Source organism: Equus quagga, chromosome 8 (genome assembly GCF_021613505.1).
Source record: "Equus quagga isolate Etosha38 chromosome 8, UCLA_HA_Equagga_1.0, whole genome shotgun sequence".
Lineage (NCBI taxonomy): Eukaryota > Metazoa > Chordata > Mammalia > Perissodactyla > Equidae > Equus > Equus quagga.
Window position 1 is genome coordinate 31,975,232 of NC_060274.1, and position 22,779 is coordinate 31,998,010.

The window sequence follows — 22,779 nt, forward strand, 5'->3', positions numbered from 1 at the left end:
GAACCAACTCGGGAGCTGTCAGCTTCCCTGGCCTCCCCAGTTCCTCAAGGAGAGACAGCAAGGTTGGTGGCCACGGTAATCTGCCTGTCGAGGGTGAGGCTGTGGAAAGCCCTGGGTGGGGCTTAGCGAGCCTCTCATCCCCGAGCCCACATCAAGCTAATACTCCAGCACAATCCCTTATGTTACTCCAAAAACGGGGTCTTACAGAGCACATCCCTCAGATCTGATGGCTGCGTTGAGGGTCCAATTTCTTACCAGCCACCAGTGCCATCGTGCTACGCTGTTGCCAGGTCATGGAAGAAACCTGATGTATCACTTGACCGACCACAGGCAAGGGAAGGCAGGGGGCACTTTGAGACAAATTGCCTACCTTGCATTTTGCTTACGACTGTCTCGTCCTGCTGAACAGTGAGAAACCACTGTCAGGACAGCTCAGGGTGGGCCCTGGTGACCTTCAGTTGTGGGAAGAGAGGGCATGAGGGAATTGTGCCTAAAAAACCCAACCCACCAAAGCCATCTATTATTTGGCTCATTTTGAAAAACTATTTTGGGGAACTTTTTGCCTCTCAATATTCCAAGCATATTATTCTGCTCCTGGTTTTTCTCACAAGAATGCTATGATATTGAAGTCAATTTTAACAGATTAGAAAAATCTATTTGTATTCACATCCTAAACCTCAGCTGTTCTGATATTTCTGAGTCCTTGTACAGTCCTTGTCCATAAAACTGGATAATTCCATGAGCAAAAATAACTTATGCATAATGCATTTTCGTCTCTAAACGAAATAAGATGATTTTAGATTTGTGAAAGCTTGTATCAATGGATGTGCTTATATTTCACTTTTTCTTACATTTCTATTTACTCTTATGCACCCCCCCAAATTTAAAATAAAAACAGCCTCTTAAAAAAACCCAACATTTTTCCATGTCTTGTTCGTTTCTAGAAATTTTGCCCCTTTCAGTGGGACGGATTCTGTCCCTTTTGTACCTCTTCCCGTTCCAGATGGTTTGCCCCAGTGGCTAACGGCAGCCAAGATCCGAAGCTGGCTGAGAAGCTGGGCTTCAAAGTCAATGTTGGCTTTGTTATCCATTCCTCCCTCTGCGTCCTTCAGCTCAGTTTCCTCATCTGTAAAATGATGACATTAGTACCTATCTGAGAAGGTGGTTTTGAGGAGTAAATGACAGAAAGGATTTTGCATTATGCCCTTATTTGGAACAAATGGTAATTATATGAATTTCCTAGGGCTGTCGGAACAAATTACCACAAACTGGATGTCTTAAAACAAGAGAAATTTATTTTCTGACAGTTTGGGAGACCGGAAGTCTGAAATCAAGTTGTCGGCAGGGTTGGTTCCTTCTAGAAGCTCTGAGGGAGAACCTGCTTCATGCTTACCTCCTAGCTTCTGCTGGTTGCTCACCATTCCTTGGTGCATCACTTCAGTTTCTGCCTCTGTCATAACATGGCCTTCTTCCTTCTGTGTGTGTCTCCAGCTCCTGTCCTCTTCTTATAAGGATATCAGTTGTTGGGTTTAGGGCCCACCCTAATCCAGGATGACCTCTTCTTAACTAATTACATCTGCAAAGATTCTGTTTCCAAATAAGGTACATTCTGAGGTCCTGGGCGGACACGAATTTTGGGGGGCACACTAATCAACCCCCTAAAGTGACCATCATTATGGAAGAACACGACCTGTTGCTCTCCTCTGTACTGGCGAAGTCTTACAGAGTGTCAAGGGGACCTTCAAAGGTCCCAAGGCTTTCCTGGAAGAAACTCAGGCTTTCCTGAGTTGTAGAATTCTCTGTCTGTAAGGCAGTTGAACGCGGTTCACACGCCTTCCCTGGGTCTCTCATTTCCTTCTCTGAGAAATGGGAGTTAATCTGTCAATCAGGACGTGCTGATTGACTCTGCATGGTGCCCACAGCATTCAATAATAACGAATAATTGTCCTTGAGATGCTGTATGGTTTCACGGTTTCAGGGCTCTCCAGTCATGCACGCTCAGTTCTCAGATGACCTCATGAGTCAAACACTGACACAGAGAAGGAAAATAAACTCTTGTAAACTACCAGGACGTCATGGCCAGACTAGGTCCTTCTAGTGGGCGTCTCTCTCCTAAGCCGTCATTTTCTCTTTCCCTGGCTCTTCACAAAGACTGGGAGAAAAGGGAAGGGAAGCATGGAGACAAGAGAAAAGCAGCAGTTTTATTTACAGAAGGACAGGAGCGGATTTCATGGCTGTTTGGTGGTGGTGGTTTTCTTGGCTCTGAGAAGATCTCGCATTCCCATTCCAGCTCTTGGCGAGAGTATCGGCTCTTGGGGAGTGACCAGGTTCCATCGTTGCCCCGAGTTACGAATTGAAGCCACAGACGGAGCTGTTAAGCCCCTGCTCCCAGCACGAGGCTTTGTGCTCACTTTGTTTGCCTCCTTTGTAAATCCACAGTGGGAGAGGCGCTACACCTCGTCCACTTGCCCGCTAAGAGCAACGTGGCTGAGAACTCTCCACCGGGGACCACAGTGCACGCGTTCTCCGTGAATTTATCAGCATCCCTGTCACCTGTGATCCCAGGGTTTCCCCAGATAATCAACTCGAGCCCCCTCACTGAGGCCTTCAGGGTGAACTGGCTGTCGGGCACTGACTTCCAGGTAAGCACCATCCTACCTGCAATGGGAGTCGTCTGCAAAGAGAGGTCCTGAAGATGGGGGTGGATGGGATTCTAGATCAGTGACCGTTTCCTCCTCTTTCCCAGGTTTCATCTCCCCTCTCATAAGATCCAGAAGTCCTGTTTGGGGCACCCTAGAGTTTAGGGCCTCTGAGGCCTTTGGACCTTTCTCCACTTAAGCCAGTCCCAATGAACACTGTGCTCAATTTGTTAGAAAAAACAGGCTTGTTTCCCATTGCCAACTGCCCTCACCTGAGAACAGGTGTTAGGTGCGCCGACAGTGACTAAACCCTTTGGGTGGGATCATTTGAGTGTTGACCTCCTTAAAACAGGGCCCTGATGAACCCGTGTCTGGTGACACTGCTCGTCTATGATCCCATGATTTTGAGCAGGCAATTCACCAGGAAACTTACTTAACACGGAAGAACACACCCTTAGTGAGAATATGAGCCTAAATGTCCAGCTCTACTGTGTGAATGTTTCCTCTTGGGTAATTCAGAGCCAATCATTCACATTCAAGAGCCATGCCCCCGTGCCCGCTCTGCTCTGTTTTCTAGCTGGTCATTTGAGTCTTTCCCAAAGTCGTCCCTTCTCCTTGGGCAGGACAAACCTGCTCATCACATGTTTTCCACTGGCAACCCCAGAGACCTTCTATGGATGTCCTTGGGGTCCAGGGGTCTGGACCTACTTGTGCTTGAGGATCCCCGCCCCTACCCTTTTCCTCACCTGGCAGAGGACCTCTTACAGATAGCATCAGCCCTGCCCCTTGTCCCGACGGCCATGGCCTGGCATTCTCGTGGGACCCAGTGGGCCCAGCCTGCTTGGCCTAGGCTTGTTGCCTCCTTGAGGTGCACACTGGGTGCTCTGTAACCCAGCTGATCGTGAGAGTCACTAGGGGGCTTTGAAAAACTGTGCCTATCTGGGCCCCAGAGCAGACCTGTGGAATTTACAACGTGAGGGCCAGAGCCCAGGCATTGATGTTCTCGGCCCCCAGGGTGGGCCCTCTGGTGTATAGGGAGCACACATTCAGGTAGTCTTCCCCTCAGCACCAGGTGTCCATTCCTGGGCCCCACAGGCTGGTTCCGCACCTTACCTGCTCCCCTGACAGCTGGATCCTCTCTAACAGCTGCTGCTCGTCTGTTCCCACCAGCCTTGCCAATTGCTTGCGCCTAGAGAGCACATGGTACATGCTGGACGCTGTTGAAAGGGCTTCATATGTCTTTACTCTTATGACATTCAAATCCGTCCCGTGATTTTAGATGTATTATTACCCCCTTTTTACAGATGGGGAAGATGAAGCAAAGCTTAACAGAGGGGTTAAGAAACTTGCCCTTGGATGCACAAGCTATTAGGCAGCTGAGCTGAAATTGGAACCCAGACACCCTGGCTTTCGAGCTCTCGCTATTTTTTAAAACAGCTTTGTTGAGATATAATTCACATAGCATGCAATTCACCCATTTAAAGTGTACATTTTAGCAGTTTTCACTCTATTTACAGACCATCACCACGATCTAATTTTAGAACATTCTCTTCACCCCAGAATGAAACCTTGAATCCATTAGCAGTCACTCCTATGTCCCTTATCCTGCCAATCCTTGGCAACCACCAATCTACTTTCTGTCTTCGTGATTTGCCTATTCTGGACACTTCATACGAATGGAATCATATTATACGCGGTCTTTAATAACTGGCTTCTTCTACTTAAGCATAAGGTTTCAAGGGTCATCCATGTTGTGGCATGGACCAGTACTTCATTCCTTTTTCTGTCTGAATAATATTCCGCTGCATGGATATACCACATGTTGTCTATCCATTCATCAGGTGGCAGGCCTTCGGGTTGTTCCTGCCTGAGAGCTCTCCTTCTCAGCCTCTAGAGTCCATTGCCTTCAAAGATGATGATGACCTGCTGCTTCAAATTTGCAGAAGTTCTAAAGTACATTCATGTCCTGATCTCTTGATTGTTACTACTAACATTAATATTAACACTTTTTAAATTTTTAGAATTTTTAACAGAGTAAGTAAAAAAAATAAAAAATTTGAAATTGGTGTTTTAGAAATAAGATGAAGACACAGCAAGGTTAATTGATTTGTCCAAGATCACAGCACCAGGTGTCCATTCCCGGGCCCCACAGGCTGGTTCCGCGCCTTACCTGCTCCCCTGACAGCTGACTCTTCTCTAACAGCTCGTCTGTTAAAACCAGAATCAAAGGATGAAACCGGAAGTTAACTCGGGTCTTCTGACTCGCAATCTCAGTCTCTTTCTCCTATGTGACCGTGCATACCCTCTGCTGTTTTGGTGAGCCCCAAATCCTCCCCTCTGGGGCCTGCCCCTCCCATATTCCGTGGATTTAAACAGGGCTGTCAGTCAGGGAAGAATTCCATCCTGTTCCTGACCTCTAGAAGTAGAGAACGTCTTAGCTCCCTGACTCATCCAGACTCAAGTGTTCGGCGTCAGAGCTCGTTCCCAGGACAAGGGGCTGTCAGCAGGTGATGCTGTGGTAAAGGATGTGTGCGAGCTCGGGCTGCGGGCTTAGCAGGAAGCTGGGGTATAAATCAGGAAACAGGGACCTCGTGGCCCCGGGGCTGCTCTGGTGACACGTGCTCACTGAACGGTTGTTTACTATCTAATGATAATAGAGTCAGCGTTTGCTTCGTGCTTGCTTGGTGCCAGGCGGTGATCTAAGTATTGCATGGATTAGCTCCTTGAGTCCTCACAACAACCCGCTACACTAGATGCTCTTATTATCCCATTTCACAGATGGAGACATTGAGGCACAGAAAGGTGAAGCGCTGGGAAGGCTGGACTTTAAAGCCAGTCGGTCTGGCTCCAGCGTCTACACTCTTGACCCCTGTGTTGTGCTGCCTCTCACCTGCCCCATGCCAGGCACGGGGAGAGGCCATCTCCACCTACGTGGATACCGGGCTCACCTCACTTGTGGGTGGAGACAGACTACCTCGTTTTCCCTCTCAACCATCCTCCATTCGTTCTCCTTCCCCCATGCACACTCATTCATATCAGTGGCAGCCCTCTCTTTCCTTAACCAATCCAGATCTCACAAAGTGAAACACAGTACCTGCCACCTCCTCCATGAAGACTTCCCTGATTAAACACAGCTCACAAGGAACTTTTGCCCCCTGATTTTCCACAGTCCTCTGATATAGTCCTTTGTTATCATACTTTGTATCGTACTTCAGCTGTTTAACCAGGGCAAGAATTACCTACCTAATTATAATCAAGTGGAAACAAAATCAGGGAAAGGAAAAGTGACTTTCCCAAGGTCACACAGAAGTTCCATGGTGGAAGTGAGATTGGGGCTGAGTGCTCTCCTCACTGCAGGATGCTGAGTGCCTCCTGCCCGGCTCCAGTCATATTAACAACCAAAAGTTCCCATCAGCCGAACCACGACATTTATGAAGTTTAGTCCTTGATGCCCAAAGGGCCCTGGCCTTCTGGAACTCCTCAGGCTAAGCTGGCGGCAGGGATGAGCATACTGATGTGAGAGGTCACATGCTGGCCTCAGCTACCCTCAGCAGAGCCCTCCCACCACGGCCCACTGCTAAGGGACTTGTCCAGAAGCCTACGCCAAGTCTTCCTTTGGTCGATGGAACCAGGATGTCTGCTGAGTACTTTTCTTCAGCATCACACACAGGAATCGCTTTAGTGAAGCGTCGTGGGGCTTGTGCTGTGAGCGCAAGATGGTTTCCGGGATGCTAGCTGCTTCCTTCCTGGTAATATCCCTTTGCAAAATGCATGCATCCCAAACAGATCTTTCCCACGGTTACCAAGAATTCTGCATTTGCTTTTAGGTCGTCACTACCGGGAAGGAACGACTAGATTTCGAAGCAGGACCAAACATATTTGATCTGCAGATTTATGTTCGGGATGACGTTGGCGTCACTGACCTGCAGGTCCTGACTGTCCAGGTAACAGATGTGAACGAGCCGCCTCAGTTTCAAGGCAGCTTGGCAAAAGGTAAGGTCCCCTGGGGTGTGCATTGCAGCCCAGATGGTGGCATCAGGGAGGACCCTGGGGGACAGAGCACAACAGAGAAGTGAATCAATGAGCAGCTGTTTCCTGGGAAAAGGCAGCTGCTTAATGAGCAGGGAATAAATGAAAGGTCCTCCAGCCCGGCCTCTCGACAGTTTCCAAAGCCCTTCACACCCGTGGTTTCTCTTGGGCCTCTCCCAGTCCTGGGGAAGAAAAGGAGGCTGGGGACCTCAAGTGGGTCATTCTGGAGGAACCTTGGCCCAGCCAATTGTAGGCTCCTCACCGTGTCCTGCAGTCATTGGCTGGCTTGTTCGTTCTCCTTATGGACACTGACACCCTAAGAACAGTGTGTGTCCGGGGTCTGCTACAGAGTAGGGACAATACAGGGGACTGGAGCATAGGGTCACTGCCTGCCATGATCTGTGATCTCGCTCAAGCTCCTGGCTTTGAACACCATCCACGTGCTATTGACAACCCCAGGGCCTATCATTTTGGTCCAGGTTCTCCCTTGAACTCCTGACTCAAATATACAACTGTCTTACCCAACATCTCCATTTGGATGTTTAATAGACATCTGCAATATTGTGATTTATAATAAGAAATATGTCTTTGGTCTTCAACCCCATTCCTGGCACAGAGTTCCTAAAACCTTGGGATCTCCTAAGTGACTAGACTTTTGTTATGTTAATGAGGTCACCTCTGGACCTCACCTAAGGAGGACGGGCTGGCCACCAGAGGAACCAGCCATGTGATCAGGGGGTTGGAACTTTCAGTCCCACCACCCAACGTCCAGGGAGGGGAGAGGGCTAGAGATTGAGTTCAATTGAGTTCAATTGCCAATGGCCAATGATTTCATCAGTCATGGCTATGTAATGAAGCCTCCATAAAAACCCAAAAGGACCGGGTTTGGGGAGCTTCTGGGTTGGCGAACACGTGGAGATTCAGTGTGGTGCTCTCAGAGAGGGTGTGGGAGCGCCTCGCTCTTTCCCATCCCGGGCGCTGTGCACCTCCTCCATCTGGCTGTTCCCCAGTTACATCCTTTTACAATAAAGCAACAATCTGGTAAGTCAACTGTTTCCCTGAGTTCTGTGAGCTGCTCTAGCAAATTAATCGAACTCGAGGAGGAGGTCGTGGGAACCTCCAACCTATAGCCAGGTGGTCAGAGGTACGGGTGACAATCTGGACTTGTGGTTGGCATCTGAAGATGTGCCCCCAAACCAAACTCCCGACTCCCACTCCGTTCCCCCCTCCCCACCGTCCCTGCCCACATCTGCCTCTCTGGTGTCTTTAGTTAATGGCAGCTCCATCCTTCTAGTTGCTTGGCTCAAAACCTTGAAGTCATTCTTGACTCTCTCTGTCTTTCACACCCAACATCAAAGCCATTAGGAGATCTCTCCGCTTCTAAATCTATGCAGGATCCCACCCTTCCCCAGCATCTCCATCTCTACCACCATGGCGCCAGCCACCCATCGCGTTGCGCGTGGATTGTGGCCGGTCAACGGGCCTCCCTGCTCGGCCCTTGCCCCGCTCTGTCTCTTCTCCATACAGTGGCCAGAGGGATCCTGTTCAGGCATCCTCTGCTTAAAACCCAACAAGAACTCTCATCTCCCTCAAAAGGAGAGCGAGAGCTCCTTAAAGCCCCATCAAATCTGGTGAGCCAGTCCCCCCACGTCCTCTCCCACACATCTCCGCCCTCCCTCTCTGCTGCAGTCCTGCCTCCTCCCCAGTCTGTGAAGACCCCAGGCACGCCCCTGCCTCGGCATCTGTGCATTTGCAGCTTCCTCCTCCCTTTCCTCCTTCTCTCCATGGCTCCTCCACATTTCTTTAAGAATCTCCATTCCAATGCCAGCGAACCTTCCGTAACCGCTCTATTTATCATTGTAACCCAACTCACAACACTCCTTTGCCTGACTTTTCTCCATAGCACTGCTCACTAACATTCACATTGTGACTCATTTATTTTACCATCTGTATCTCCCCACCAGAAGACACTCTCCGTGAGACCAGGGTTTGTGTTTTGTGAGCTGCTGTCGTCCCGATGTGTCGACCGGTGCTGGTACATAGTGAGACTCAGTAAATATTTGTTGGAATGAAGGCATGAGCAGTGATAAAGGTGAATGAAAGCTCGAGCTCAGATGTAAGACGACCTGGCTTCGAATTTTCATTCTGCTGCTGCCCAGCTGAGACGACCCCGTTATGTCTCTGAGCCTAGTTCCTCGTTTGTAGAGTGGAGATGGTCACAGGGCCTCCTTTATGGGGCTGTTACGAAGGTTAATGGAGGAAACGCACGGTCCTCAGCACAGTGCCTCGGAAAGAGGGAGTCCATGGGAACACGCTCGGTCATCTCTCAGAAGGAGAGATGCTCAGAAGCAGAGATGCCAGAGCAGAGCGTGGCGGCCCCTCAGGCAGCGCTGGTGGTGCCAAGCGGCACTCCCTGCTCCTCCTCCTCCTGACCCCCAAGAACTCCGAAGTAGATGAAGTCAGTTTTTGGTTCCTTTCCTGAGCCTCCGCAGCCCTTTCCCCCACTTATTCCCTCTCCTTTCTGTTCCACTCTAAAGCCTTTCCTTTCAGCGACTCATTTCTGCTAAGATGCTAAGTGCCCTTCGAGGGGCGACCTCGGCTCCATTTAGGAGGAGTTTTCACCGTAAGGTGGACCTGGAATGTGGAACAGCCTCACACTGGAGGTCCCTACCCCCCGTTACTTCCCAACTCTCTGCCCCGTCACCTCCCTCGCCCCCGAAACAACAGTCCCCTAGGCCACCTCTCCACGGAGGAAACACATGAAGACTGGTGCCAGCTTGGCCGACCCTGGCTCTTTATTAATCCCCATAAACGGATGCACTCAGGCAGGTTGGCCGGTGGCCTCGCTCAGGGCTTTCTTACTGCCTCCCTCCTTCCCATCGGACCCATACGCTTGGTCCCCTTTGGCGGGGTTCAGCCGTCCTGGTTTTGGACTTCCTCATTTGCTTGACCTAATAAAGTGTTTCTTATTCCACTTTGGACACTGGTACAGGCCAAGACCTCTATATAGTGGAAGGAGCAAGCCCTGGCTTCATTGACCAGGTCGAGGCCTTCGATCCGGAAGACACAAGCCGGAACATACCCCTCAGTGTGAGTCTCCTTATGAAACAGAGGAACCTGGGATCTCGGCAGGGTGGTGGGGCCGGGGCCGCCGGAGGAACGTGCCGTCCACTGCCGGAGCCTGGAGTACAGGGAGCGGGGAACGGGAAGGGGGCTCTGGAGGCAGACACGCCAGGTTGGGCTCGTGGCTCTGTGTGATCTTGGACACGTTCTTAACCTCTCTGAGCTTCAATATCTTCATCTGTAAAATGGAAGAATAACAGCACCTACGCAGTAGGGGGGTTGCGGGTTACATGGTGCCTGGAAGGCCTCCCAGCACAGTGCCTAGCATATCAAAATTGCTCAATTTTTAAAAATTCTAAGCTGATAAAAATCCACCTATATTATTTTAAAACTAAGCGTAAAATGTAGACCCCCCCCCCAAAGGCAGTTATTAGCAATCCTTTTCAAGAGATGAAGCCAAGCTGCTTGGAACTTAGTTTAAAAAAATTAAGAGGGGCCAGCCCGGTGGCGTAGTGGTTAAGTTCGCGCACTCTGCTTCGGCGGCCCAGGGTTTGTGGGTTTGGATCCCGGGTGCGGACCTAGCACCACTCTTCAAGCCATGATGTGTCAGCGTCCTACATAAAGTAGAGGAAGGTTGGCACAGACGTTAGCTCAGGGCCAATCTTCCTCAGCAAAAAGAGAAAGATTGGCAATGGATGCTAAGCTCAGGGCCAATCTTCCTCACACACACACAAAAGTAAATAAAAGAGAGTGCCAGGAATTCTGGGGAACAGGAGGAATTCCACAGAGAAAGGCAGGAGAGGAATTCCCCGGAGCAGGAGCTGGGTCCTGGGGTCACCCCACAGTTTAGTCTGAGACAGCTGCTGTCTCCTCTCTCTTGTTGTAATCAGTCTCCCTCCTACAGCTGCCAGAGGAGCTCTTGTAACCATCAGCCCTCGAGGGGGAAGCCTCTTAGCTTGTCCCTGGGCACGGACGCCCCAGCCCCTAGCTCGGTGCACCCAGTGGCCTTGTGCACCCAATGCAGCTGGGCGGCCCAGGTTGGAGACAAAAAAAAAAGCCCAAAGCTAGTCCCAGGCGACTACCCTTGGAGCAGGCAACACTGCTGAGGAGCTGCCTTCCGGAGAAGAGACGCGCTGAAATACGACGCGCGGGGAATTGGTATCACCAGGGAGGCTGGTTCTGCCCTTTGCTGCCTGATTTGCAGCTTCAGCAGGACGACTTTGCTAACAGGAGGAAGCGAGCCTTGGGAATCCACTCCAGCACCAATGTCACATGGTCTACAGGGGCCGAAACAAGGCCGTTCTGAGATTATTGGACGCATCTTAAATTAAGGAATAGTCTGTTGTTATTATTAGATGATCTTTCTGTCCAAAAAAAATCATGCATTCATTCACTCACTCGTTCATTCAAGATTCGTTCAATATTTGCATGAATAAGTGAATGAATATGCAAACACTTAATGGGGTCCTACTATGTGCAAAGAGCAATGCATACTTTAAATGCGTACTTATTAACATACTTGTTACATCAGTTAGGAATGCCTTTGTCTGAAAATAACAGAAAACGTGATCTCACTGGTGGAGGTGAGATTTTTTTTGTCTCCTGTAACAAGAAGTCCAGAGGCGGGCAGGTGGTCCCAGGGCTGGCGCAGCTGCTGCCATCAGGAACTCGGGATCTTCTGTGCTTCTGCTCTTCCATCCAAAGCGTGTTGGCTTTGCCCTCTTTTTGTTTGCCTCATGATTACAAGATGGCTGCTGCTGCTCCAGGGTTTACCTCTAAATTTTAGGCAGGAAAAAAAGGAAGCAAGAATGGGCACAGGATGAAGGAGGCAGGCCTGCCCAGCCTGTCCCTTTTTTGGTAGACCCTCCTGGAAGCCCTACCCAGGGGACTTCTGTTTACTTCTCTCTGGCCAGAACCCTATCCTAGGGCCACTGTTGCTTGGTGGTACCCAAGGGAAAAGGGATTGGGGACAGGCATTACGTCAGCAACCGAAAGCACAGTCCCTCACACATACATTTAGTTCATTTCAGCATTTACCAAGAATCTACCATGTGCCAGGCTCTCCAGCAGATACTTTGGACACAAAGATAAGGAAGACACGCTCACCTCAGGAAGTTTACAGTCTGGCTGGGAGACATCCTTGCATACACCAGATAATTACAATTTGACAAGATAATTGCTGTAAAGTTTGGACAAGATGCAGTAGGGCAAATTGGAAGGAATCTCAGCTGTGAAGAGAAATACTTATTTTTAAATCCCCATTTTTAATATATCTTTCCAAATGATGCAGAAGGAATAAGGTGACGGCTCCTTTAAAAACACCTGCTAGATCAGGTTGTTAGTCTTTCAGAAGACGGGAAGCAGCCCAGGTAGGGGCGAATGCAGCAGGTATTGCTCCCTCACCAGAAAACGTGGTGCCATCGACAGAGGGCCCAAAGCAGCTGCGGGGTCTCCGAGCCTGGGGGCGGGGCGATGGTGGAACAGCTGCACAGAAAGTCGACAGCCAGCCTGCAGGAGCAGCAGACGTAATCCAGGAGGAAACTTTCTCAGCCTGGAAAAAGGTAATAACAGTTTCGGAAGTAACATCTATGGCCTTTGTACTTGGTGTTTTATTCTGGGGCCTGGGAGTACTAAGTGACATTTTGCTCTGTCCAAGGAGAATGGAAATGGTTAATTTAACCAAACCTGTGCTTCTCGACCTCGGCTGTAAATTGAAACAACTGGAGGAACTTTAAAAAACACAGATGTCTGGGTCCCACCCCCGAAGGGTCTGATGTGAGTGGCCTGGGGTGTGGCCCGGACATTGGGATTTTAAGGCCCCGGGTGGTCTTGTGCACAGCCAGAGTTGAGAACAGCTGCTGTACGACACTGTCTGCCAAACTTTCCAGGTCGTTCTCCTGGAGTTTTGGATTCTGTGGTTCTGGGGTGGGCCTGGGAATCTGCATATTTTTCAGCTACCCCAGTGATTCTTCTGGTCTCAGAGTCTGGAAACACCAGTTTACGAGTGTTTCTGAGGAGGTGTTCAGGCCCCTGCATGAGAACATCCTTAGGCTGCTTTAAAATGCAGCTTCCCAGGCTCTGCATCAGAAGGTTGAGTTGGACCACATGCTTCCCAGGTGATTCTGATGTACTCGGCCCTTCGAGAACCACAGGACTCAACAAGCAAGGGACAGACTTTAATAAAACATCCAAGCATGTTCACGAATCCGACTAGGCTTGGCCTATGCCTGTCATCTTACCTGGTGGTTCCAGGCATCACCTTGCTGGTGGCAACAACTAAAAGAGGAAGGATGATGTGAAAAATACCTGTGGGACATCTCTTGAAACCCAAACTCCTTTAAAACCACAAATCCTACAACCCTTATCCAGCTTAATGAAGTGAACCGTGTCCCAGATAACGTTAGAATTGGGGTGAATGCAGAAACCACTCCCTTGTTTTTAAAGAAACTGAACAAGCATGTGGCTGTGCATTGTTTGGACCAGCACCGCCCAATGGGGCTGGACTGCAAGCCAGAGATGAGTGCTGTGGATGGAAGTTTCAACGTTCTCATAGCCACGTGAAAAAAGTAAAACGAAACAGGTGAAATTAATTTTTATAGTTTATTTAACTCAATATATCCAAACTATTATCATTCCAACATAAAATCAACATAAAAATGATTAATAAGATATTTTACATTCTTTTCATCATAGCTGGTCTTGGGATTCGTCGTGTATTTCACACTGACCGTTCGTCTCCATTCAGACCAGCCACGTTGCAAACGCTCAGCGATCACAGGTGCCCGTGGCTGGCAGCTCCCGTTGGATGCGCAGGCTCAGGTCCTTTATCAGCTGCCCTCCCTGGGCACCTTCTGTGTTGTGATGGAGAGCAGGTGGAGCGCGCTCAGAGGCATGTGTCAATAGTGGGCTCAGAATATAAAGATCTGCAAGATGGTCTGTATGTGGATCATTATATACACAGGAATTTCTTCTTCAGGCCCCCTCCCACGCCCTTTCTGCATCTCCTGAAGGAGGCTATATGGGACCCGCCCCCTCCCACCCTCTCCCTTCCCCTCTGCTTGGCAATGGCCACCACCGTGACGGCAGCAAAGCGTCCGTGGAGACTGTAAGGACGTTAGTCAGTTTCGCAGCTGGAGGCTAAGCAGTGTAGAGCAACCATCCCTCCATTAAGGGGCTTTCTCTCGCCTTTCCATTAGGGAAGGACTTTTGCATAAAGTGAAATGTGCTTTGTCTTCACCAGGGCAGACAAAGGATTAAATTAAAAGAGCAATAACCTTGTTACTAGGTGGGCTACCGGGAGAGCAAGAGAGGGAGCAATTCTCTCTCCGCCTCCATCTCGCTCAAGGCTCTAAGAAGTGGCAGCGAGCTGTGCCTTTTGATCTCCCTGGGAATAAAGTAACTGTCATATGCTGGTCCTGGCTGGATGAGACTTTTCAGGTCCGTGGAGCAGCCCCTTATTTCTGGATGAGGGAAGGAACTGAGGCCCTTGCCTAGGCCGGTAACTCCAGTGAGATCTGTGGTCTCCTGACCCAACTCTGCTCACCACCTTCCTCCTTGTTCTGGCCAATTCTGTCTTTGGTGTCCTGCCCCTTTCCTGAGTGACAGCGCCCCTCCTGTTCCTCACGCAGCTCCATTGCCATCACACACGCATGCGCATGCACACACACACACACACACACACACACACAGGGATACACAGCTCTCGTTCAGCGGCCCCCTGGCCTCTGCCTGCTAACTCCGGAGTCACCACTGGAAATCTCTGCAAAACGCGATCTACTCCAGGTTCCTATGAACACGCTCAAGAAGGAAAACAGTGGTACGGGACAATTCCCACTCCAAATAAACCACTTTCTTGACGAGGTGGGGATCATTGTCCTTCAGATTAGTGGAGCCTGAATCCAAGAACAGGACGCAGGCTGATGATGGAAAAACAATGCCAAGGACAGAACCTGCGGCCTCATCAGTAAAGGATCATACACAGATAGCATTTCGCATTTATAAATGTGGCTCTTCTTAAACACGTCCAAATACTTGCCTATCAGCCCCGTAGCTCACCCGCCTAACAGTCCAGCACAAGCCAAGACCAGTTAAGGGCCCGAAGTGGGCTTTTCATGGGGCGTTTTTCCTCCTAGGTGCCCTTCCCCCAACTCTGAGCTGGGATAGAGGTGGATGGGGGAAGAGAGACGAATAGAGGCTTTTATAGAACACTCAGTTCACACTGAAAAATACAATAGGAATGCGGTGTTGTATTTATAACTCAGGGCCTGGTTGGAAGGTGATGCCCTGTGCTGTTGGCCCTCTGGGTGGGCTTAGGGGCGTGTGCTCAGTGGCCAGTAGAGTTCTCCGACCTCCCTGGCCTGGGAAGGGAGAAGGGTCTTCCCTTCCCTCTGGAAACGTGGCCCCTGGAAGTTGGCTGCTCTATTCCTAGGAGATGGGAGGCCGAATTCTTGTTGCTTGGTTCCATTGCAGCCTGAAAGCAACTGATGGCTTGCAAACGAGCACAGGTTGAATCATTCATTATCCGCCTGTGACTCCAGCTGCAGTGGGGGAGCCGCCGGGAGCTGTGGTGCCCTCCCCAGGGAGCCTGACATTTCAGGAAACTGGGCCAGCTCCCTCTCACCCTCCTTTCTCCCAACACCAATGGCACAATAAAGGGCGAATGAGGCAGGAAGCACGGGCTCGTTGTCTTCCACACTGAAGCTTTTGTGTCCCTGAGCAAACCCTGGCTGCCAAGGGGCCCGCAAGGAGAGAAACCTGGGGTGGGGGTGTAGCAATATTCCCAGCGGGGAAACTGGAGAGCTGGTCTGACAAGCATTTGTTAACCGAATTGATCTGAGTACTCAGGACTTTTCTTAGCCAGTCCTGGAGCAGAGAGGGGCTGCAGTTGCTTTTTATTCTATTTAATTTCTGTTTTCCAAGAATGAATACCAAGGGAGCAGCTTTGATTAAACAAGCCTTTAAAAAGGGGAGAGAATGCCAGGTTTTACAGAAAGCATTACTGAGCCGCTGGCAAATGGCCACATGACACAATATTTTTAGTCTATGGATATTATCTCCTTTCTAAGCACGAGACTGCGATTCCCATTAACATCAGCTCGTAGGCTCAGGAATAAGGAATTTAGCCTGGCGCTGAAAGGAAAAAAAAAAAAATCAGGATTCCGGGGAACCAGCGTCTTAAATAAAAATTAAAAAGACATTCCCCACGTTCCTAGTCCCACAGCTCTCCACTCTTTCTGTCTGCCGCTGTTTCTTTTTTCTTTGTTGCTGAGACTGTGGGCAGAACTGGAGAAGATTTCATAACCACGTCTGGCATTACCAAATTAAAACAGATTTTTAAAAAGCTTTGGCAAAGATTTTTGTGGTTGTTGCCCTTTTGTTTGGTTTTAAGATTCTCTAACGTGGGGACGCTGGTCTCAGATGGGAAATAGGCAAGAAGAAAACCCCAATATTTAACATTAACCAAATATTGAGCGAGCATCGATTAGGTGTCAGGCATTAGGGATAGAGCAGTGGGTAAAATGAAGCCCTTTCCTTCCTGGATCTTACATTCTAAGCAGACAGTAGTAGTTAACGCGGATCGAGGGCTCACCATGTGTCGGGCGCTGTTCTAGAAGGTCACGTGATCGCCCCGTGGGGCGTGCACTGTTGCTATCACTCTTTGTTGCACAGTGGCTCACAGCTGGAAACTGGTAGAACCAGGGTTCCGATTCAGCAGTCCAGCTCCAGAGCCACCACCCTTAATGCTGCTGTCCCAGTTCATGACTCCTATTCCAGACGGGTCTAACAGTCCTCCTTCTCGGTCCCCACCGTATCCTATATCCATCCTTCTCGGAGCACCTCTCCCACATCTTCTCTGTGTGTTCCCTCAGTCGACCGTAAGCTTTTGGAGAACAGGGTCTGTCTGTCATCTCTGTATCCCAAGACCCTCCACTGTTTGGGACCAACCAGATCTGGGGTCTATCTCCTAGAGCATTTCAAAACACAGGGGGAAAGGCATCTGGATGCAGGTGCACATAGGAAACGCCCCCCAGGGGTGTATGAAGCCTGGTGTTCCATCGCAGCCAGCCTGGGCCTCTGTCTATGGATGTGTGAGGATGCTCTGTGAGCAGGGCTCCGCTCAGGGAACACAACTGCTCCGTGTGCAGGCAGCTGCAGGCCTGAGCAATTGCTGCCCGGGCAGTGAGCTGGGGAGGTGCTGAGAGGCTGAGATTGAAACACGATGCCTTTGATTGCTGTCAAGGTACTTACGCAATTTGAAGGGCTGCGAGCAGGGCGCTCCTTGGCATTACCTAAATGTGTCCTCTTCAACATGGGTAGGAACCACCTAGGTGACCAGCAAGAAAGACTTAGTAAAATGACCCCTACAGTCGAATGCCATTGCCATCATTAACCAACTAGACTATAAAGTCAGATTTAAGAATATTGGGAAATGCCCAAGCTATACATGAAAAGATCAGGATATTATAATTTTGATTAGAACATCATCTCGATTTCTTTGATGTGTATATTTTGCATAGAGAAGAACGGAAGGCTATTCATGAAAATGATGAGATTGTACAGGTGACTAATAATCAGGTTTAAAAAATGCTTCTGTCTTTCCCAATTTTTGTGTAAGAAAATATGTTCATTACAAGTAGAAAAATGTCATTGAATAATAAACTTTAAAAAATGGTTTAAAACCTTATATTGGCCCCAAAGGAGACCTTTAATCCATTTTCTGTGCATTCTGTCTTCTCCTCTGGGGACCTCTGCTGCGATCACAACGTAGCAAATGGTTGGAAACCTTGGCTGGCGTGTCCTTTGATTCTAGACTTCAGGGGCTGTGGCTCTGATGCAAAACCTCCACTGACTATCTGATGCAGAGATCTAAGGCTTTCGGGATAGACCGTCCTTCATCCTAGTAGGAAATAGTGAAACCTTCTAACCTGAAAACCCTCTGGAACAAGTGGATTTAAACACGTAAGCCTTGAATGTTGCTGTGGCCCTTTACATCTCACAGTGCGGATTCTGGTTTAATCCTCACAATAACACAGACAAGCAGGTGGTGGTACCATCCCTAAATTACAGGCAAGGAAGGGGCTTGTCCTTCGGGGATCCCCTGGTGAGGACTACAGCTTGGACTCAGCTCTTCTGATCCTGGTTCTTCCCTGCTTCGTTGACTGCATCGTGGGAGAAAGGAAGCAATCTTGATGAGCACCCATGGAGGGCACAGGGTGGTGCTCCTACATGCTGGCCCGTAGTGGGCCGTGCAAATACGCCTGGGCTCCTGGTAGAGCAAGTGGTGCTGGGCAGGGGGTCATCGAGAGAGCTGGGCTGGGCACTGGGAGCCAAGGTGGATGGAGACTCTCAACTCCCCAAGACGTGGGAAGACTTGACCAGTGGCCACAAATCTGAGACCAGATTTAAAACCAATCCTTCTATATTTCCTCAACCCAGCTTCCAACACGGACTCTAGGCCCCGCCGAGTTTTGTTCTCTCTCATTCTTATCTCTCCTCTTTTCCCTTCCACCGCTTCAGTGAGTGGTGCTTGTGAACATTTTTGCACCCTACTATATCTCAAGTTCTTTTAAGGGTAGAGACCACGTCTTATTTACGTTAGCATCGTCCTAGGACCTAATACATGCCAGCCGTGTTTAAACAGTGTTGGTTAAAGCCGAGACATAGAATCAAAGCCAGGAGTTGTCCCGGGAAGCAGAAATGAGAAACAGTGACAGGGACAAGGACACTGCACCAAGAAGCGGAAAGCCTAGAGGGGGCCTTTATATGCGTTCTGTAATGGAAGCAGCATCCCATGACCAGCTTCGTGGGGTATAGCCAAGCAGGGTGAGAGGCTCAGACCAACAGGTCCAGAAGTTTCTCAATTCAAGGACCATTAAACCTGAGAACTACCCATTTGGGCCTCATCCTGATGCATCAAGAATATCCCACAGGCCAAGAATATAAAAAAGGAACTGAATAAACTCATCTCCTGGGGGAAGGTACAGAGGTGCATTTAGTTACTTCCTTTTTCCCTCTTGTTTTCTAGTATTTCCTGACCTCTCCCTCAAAGAGCTTCGGGCTGTCTGCTAACGGGACCCTCTTCTCCACAACAGAATTTGACTTTGAAGCAGGACACAGCAGGTGGCCTTTGCAACGACCTTGTTTGAAGTACCATTTTTCTGCGGGTCAAGGAGTGGGCACAGGGCAGCCCGAGGGCAGCTGGGGAGGCTGCCTGCGTGCTAAGTTCCGAGGGGTGAGCCCCAGAGGTAAAGGGAATAGAGCAGCCATCTGGAAGGCTCCTTCTCCATCCCACATCTCCATCTCCAGGTGACGAGGAGGAGGGCGTCGGGGAGGGCTCCCAAGGCGCCTGGGGGCCGCCACAGCCGCCCTTCTGGCTCGGAGAGGCAGCCCTCAGAGCCTCTGCTAAGAGGAAAGCAGCAGCTTCTTTCCCATTAGGAGGAGGGGGCAGGCCTCTGAGGAAAGGGGAGAGAGGCCAGGTTTGAGGAGCAAAACACACAGGCCCTGGGCTCAGCTCAGCGTTGGCTCGACTCGGCACCGGTTGTCAGAACCAGGGCTGGTTCCTCAATCCATGGGAGCCTCGGTTTCCTTGCGGGGGTGTGGGATGCACTCTGCAGGGACATCGGGGGGGCACGACAGAGCCAGAGTGTACACCCGGGGCGTGAGCAGCTCCTGAGGTGGTGGCCATGGACAGTAACTACAGGAGGGGGAACAGAGGCAGAGTTTTCAGAGACGGGGAAGGAAGGGTGGAGACAGCAGGTCCGACTCTGCAGGAGAACATGGATGAGGGTTGCCAGAAAGGGGACAGTCTCTTTGCTCCCTCTTCCCACCCCATTTTTTCTCACCCCACTTTGAGGTAGCGTCAGCAGAGCTTGACTCCCTCATGTGGGGTGTTTCCCTGACAGCTACCATCTCGTCGTGGAAGTGAGGGACAGCCAAGGGCTGCGGGCCTCCACTGTGCTCCGTGTGACCATCGTGAACATCAATGACGAGCCCCCGCGCTTTACCAGGTAGGCCTGAGGGCATGTAGGGCCGGGCGGCCTCCTCAGACACACTTTACACAACACAGGAGGCCCTTTGCCCTGGCCTGGAGGAGATCAGAGGCTTGAGATCGTCAACATCCTTTCTCTGGGCCTCTGGACTTCCATCTTCCCATCCTCCCCCTCCCGATTGGATGTAGGAGGGGAAGACGGGGTTCTGAGCTGGCACACGACCCTGCAACCGACACTCTGCCTGCCCCGATCCCTGAGGCGGGCTCAGGAGCCAGCCATGCGGAAACTGGCAAAATCTCCTGCCTGGGGGTTACCTGCATTAATGGTTGTGAATACATTCAGCTCAGGAGACTCCGCCATCAAAAAGCCACTGGGCCCCAGAACTACGTGGAACGCTTGCAAAAGTACTCTGAGACTGGGAGGTTTTCAGGCCACTGCTCACAGGCTAAGCTGGTGCCGCTTAGCAAAACACAGCACAATCGTGAGACTTCTGGATATTCACGCAGTCTACAGCCCAGGCGCTGGGTTTCGATGTGGAGGGAACAGCAGCAGATACACTCCCACGTAAGGCTGCCCATCAACGCCAGTTGCCAGGTTAAGCTCAGAAGGATGGCGCAGTGCGTTTCTGCTGATGGGCTCCTCCAGGAGCACAGGACAGGCAGTTTATAAATGATCGTGAGATCCCAGCCTGGATTTGGACTCCAGTATTGGTCCACACAGCACTGCAGGTTCATCAGTAACCAGGAGAGGGAGGTGATGGCCGTGGGGCCGGAGCAGGTGCGTTCTGCAGGCTGTGAGGTGGGAAAGCAGGTTAATGGGGTTGCAAAGGGGAAAATCATAAGTTCTCCCAAGGGGCAGAGCTTGTGGACCACCTGGTTTGGACGACATCTTCCAAAATACAGCAATTGGCCTAAGTTGAAAGAGGACATGACCTTGGCCGGCGGTCGGGGCCCCCTGGGATCAGTCTGGGACTCTGGTTTTCATTTTTGGTTTGAGAGATGAACCTGTTAGGCAGCATCCCAGACAGAGAGCATGACCTATGTGACCGTCTAACCATTTTTAAAAAACCCCATTGACTTTGTTTCAACAGTGTTCCATGGATGTTAGTAGGGATGGGTCTGCGAGAACCTGTGCCCAGGAAGGGTGTGGGGCAGGACGGCAGCCCTGACGTTGCCCAGGCTGCTCAGTGAGGCCCCCTCGTCCCTCAGCCATCCATGATTTGTTGGAGTTTGCTCAGTTTCAAACTAGGCGCTCCCTTCGAGGGCTTTCATGGTGCCCTGGAGCCCTGACCCCATTTATGCAGGAGGAGGGTGTGGGAATGGACTCATATCAGAGCTTCACCCTGTCTGGTGGCTGCAGGGCCCCCCCCCTCCCCCTGCTTCCCTGCGCTTGAATAGATCTGAACTGTGGGCCTAGGGTAACACCTTTATGTTATGTGCTATTTTACACATACTTGGGTCTTGGATCCCCAAACCAAATAAACCAAGGATTTTATCTTCTGCCAGGCTCGACGTCAGGTCAGCCAAGCTTTCCTCCTTGGCTGAGGAGCTGTGCCTTCACCAATAGCCTGATCAGTCCCTGTCACGGGGACCCGCTTTCCTAGAGCTCCCAGCGTGGCCTAGATGAGCCTGCAGAACAGGAGGTCTTAGAGGGTGGCACTACTGACATTTTGAGCTGGCTACATCCTTGTGCTGGGGGTGTCCTGTGCATTGTAGGATGTTTAGCAGCATCCCTGGTCCCCACCCTCTAGATGCCAACAGCAGCCCCCTCCCCTAGTTGTGACAGCTAACAGGACCACTCCCAGCTGAGAAGCAGTGTCTTACAAGCAAGAAGGGAGGGTGGGAGGAAGGGGATTTTCCCCCGAGGTGTCCTCTGTCTGTCCTAGGAGAGGCTGGGAGCTGTGGTTGTCACCTCTGGGGATTCCTTATGACAGTCCGTCTCAAACCTTAAAGTGCTTTCAAATCCGCTGGGCATCTTCTGAAACCGCAGATCCGGAGTCAGTGGTCTGAGTGGGTCTGACATCTGCATTCAGACCCAGCATCCCCAGAGAGCCTGTTGGAAATGCAGGGATGGGGTCGGCCCTGTGGCTGAGTGGTTAGTTTGCATGCTCCGCTTTGGCAGCCCAGGGTTCGCTCGTTTGGATGCTGGGTGCAGACGTACACACTGCTCATCAAGCCATGCTGTGGTGGCATCCCACATAGAAGAACTAGAAGGACCTACAACTAGAATATACAACTATGTACCGGAGCTTTGGGAAGAAAAAAAAAAAGGAGAAGAAAGGAGGAAGATTGGCAACAGATGTTAGCTCAAGGCCAATCTTCCTCAAGAAAAAAAAAAAATGCAGAGACCAGGCTTGGAGTAGCAGGGCAAGGCTGTGGAGGCAGCCTGGGCATCTTAGTGAGCTCTCTGTTGGACATTAACGGAACCTGCTCAGAGCAACCAAAGAAGAAATATAACATGATAGAAACAGGGGCTCTCACAGTGTGAACAGACGGGCTTAGTCTCGCCTTAGGGCCTGGGGCCGCCTCCCTCTCTCCTCTGGCTCTGGTTTTGGCTTCGGCCACCCCTCCTCCTTGGCCTTACCGCACATTGTCTGCTCCTGGACTCATCAGTGGGCAGTAGCACAGATTCCCTGAGAAGTGGGTGTGTCGGGTAAGTAAATGGAATCATGGGCAGCTTCAGCGGGACACGGGGCGGGGAGAGGCCCAGAGCACAGGGGTGGACTTTTGACCTGAACGAGGCTTCTGTCCCCCAGCAATGGAGTGTGCCTACAGGACGTCCCTCAAGAACGAGGGCAGCAGGCCCAGGGACAGCGAGGAGCCTGGTTCTAGCCTTTCTTGGCTGCCTCTGACTCTAGCCGAGGTTCCCTCTCCCTTCTCCTCCGTCTGGCCCTCCAGGGATGACGAGACAGAGCTGCAGAAACGTTCTGAGCTCACGAGATGGACGCAGTCATTTAGATCTGAGAGCTAGTTCCCCTCTTAAGGAAGATTCCACGTGGGAAAATCCAGACTTAGGAATCTGGTAAACCAGAGCTGACTGTGAAATGGTTTTCCCTCGGC

General features: G+C 50.6%; 1 protein-coding gene across 7 annotated transcripts in view; it reads left to right on the forward strand.

The window, feature by feature from the left end:
* CDHR3 (cadherin related family member 3) overlaps window positions 1-22,779 on the forward strand; it is a 57,251-nt gene that overhangs the window by 5,974 nt on the left and 28,498 nt on the right. For all 7 annotated transcript variants that reach the window (XR_006889655.1, XM_046668848.1, XM_046668849.1 and 4 more), the window contains exons 2-6: window positions 2,440-2,642; window positions 6,467-6,632; window positions 9,661-9,758; window positions 18,757-18,851; window positions 19,634-19,738. Coding sequence is in view for 6 of the 7 variants with exons in the window: in XM_046668848.1 (XP_046524804.1) it covers window positions 2,440-2,642; window positions 6,467-6,632; window positions 9,661-9,758; window positions 18,757-18,851; window positions 19,634-19,738 (667 nt within the window). In the remaining variant the exon portion in view is untranslated. The remainder of the gene's footprint in view (window positions 1-2,439; window positions 2,643-6,466; window positions 6,633-9,660; window positions 9,759-18,756; window positions 18,852-19,633; window positions 19,739-22,779) is intronic.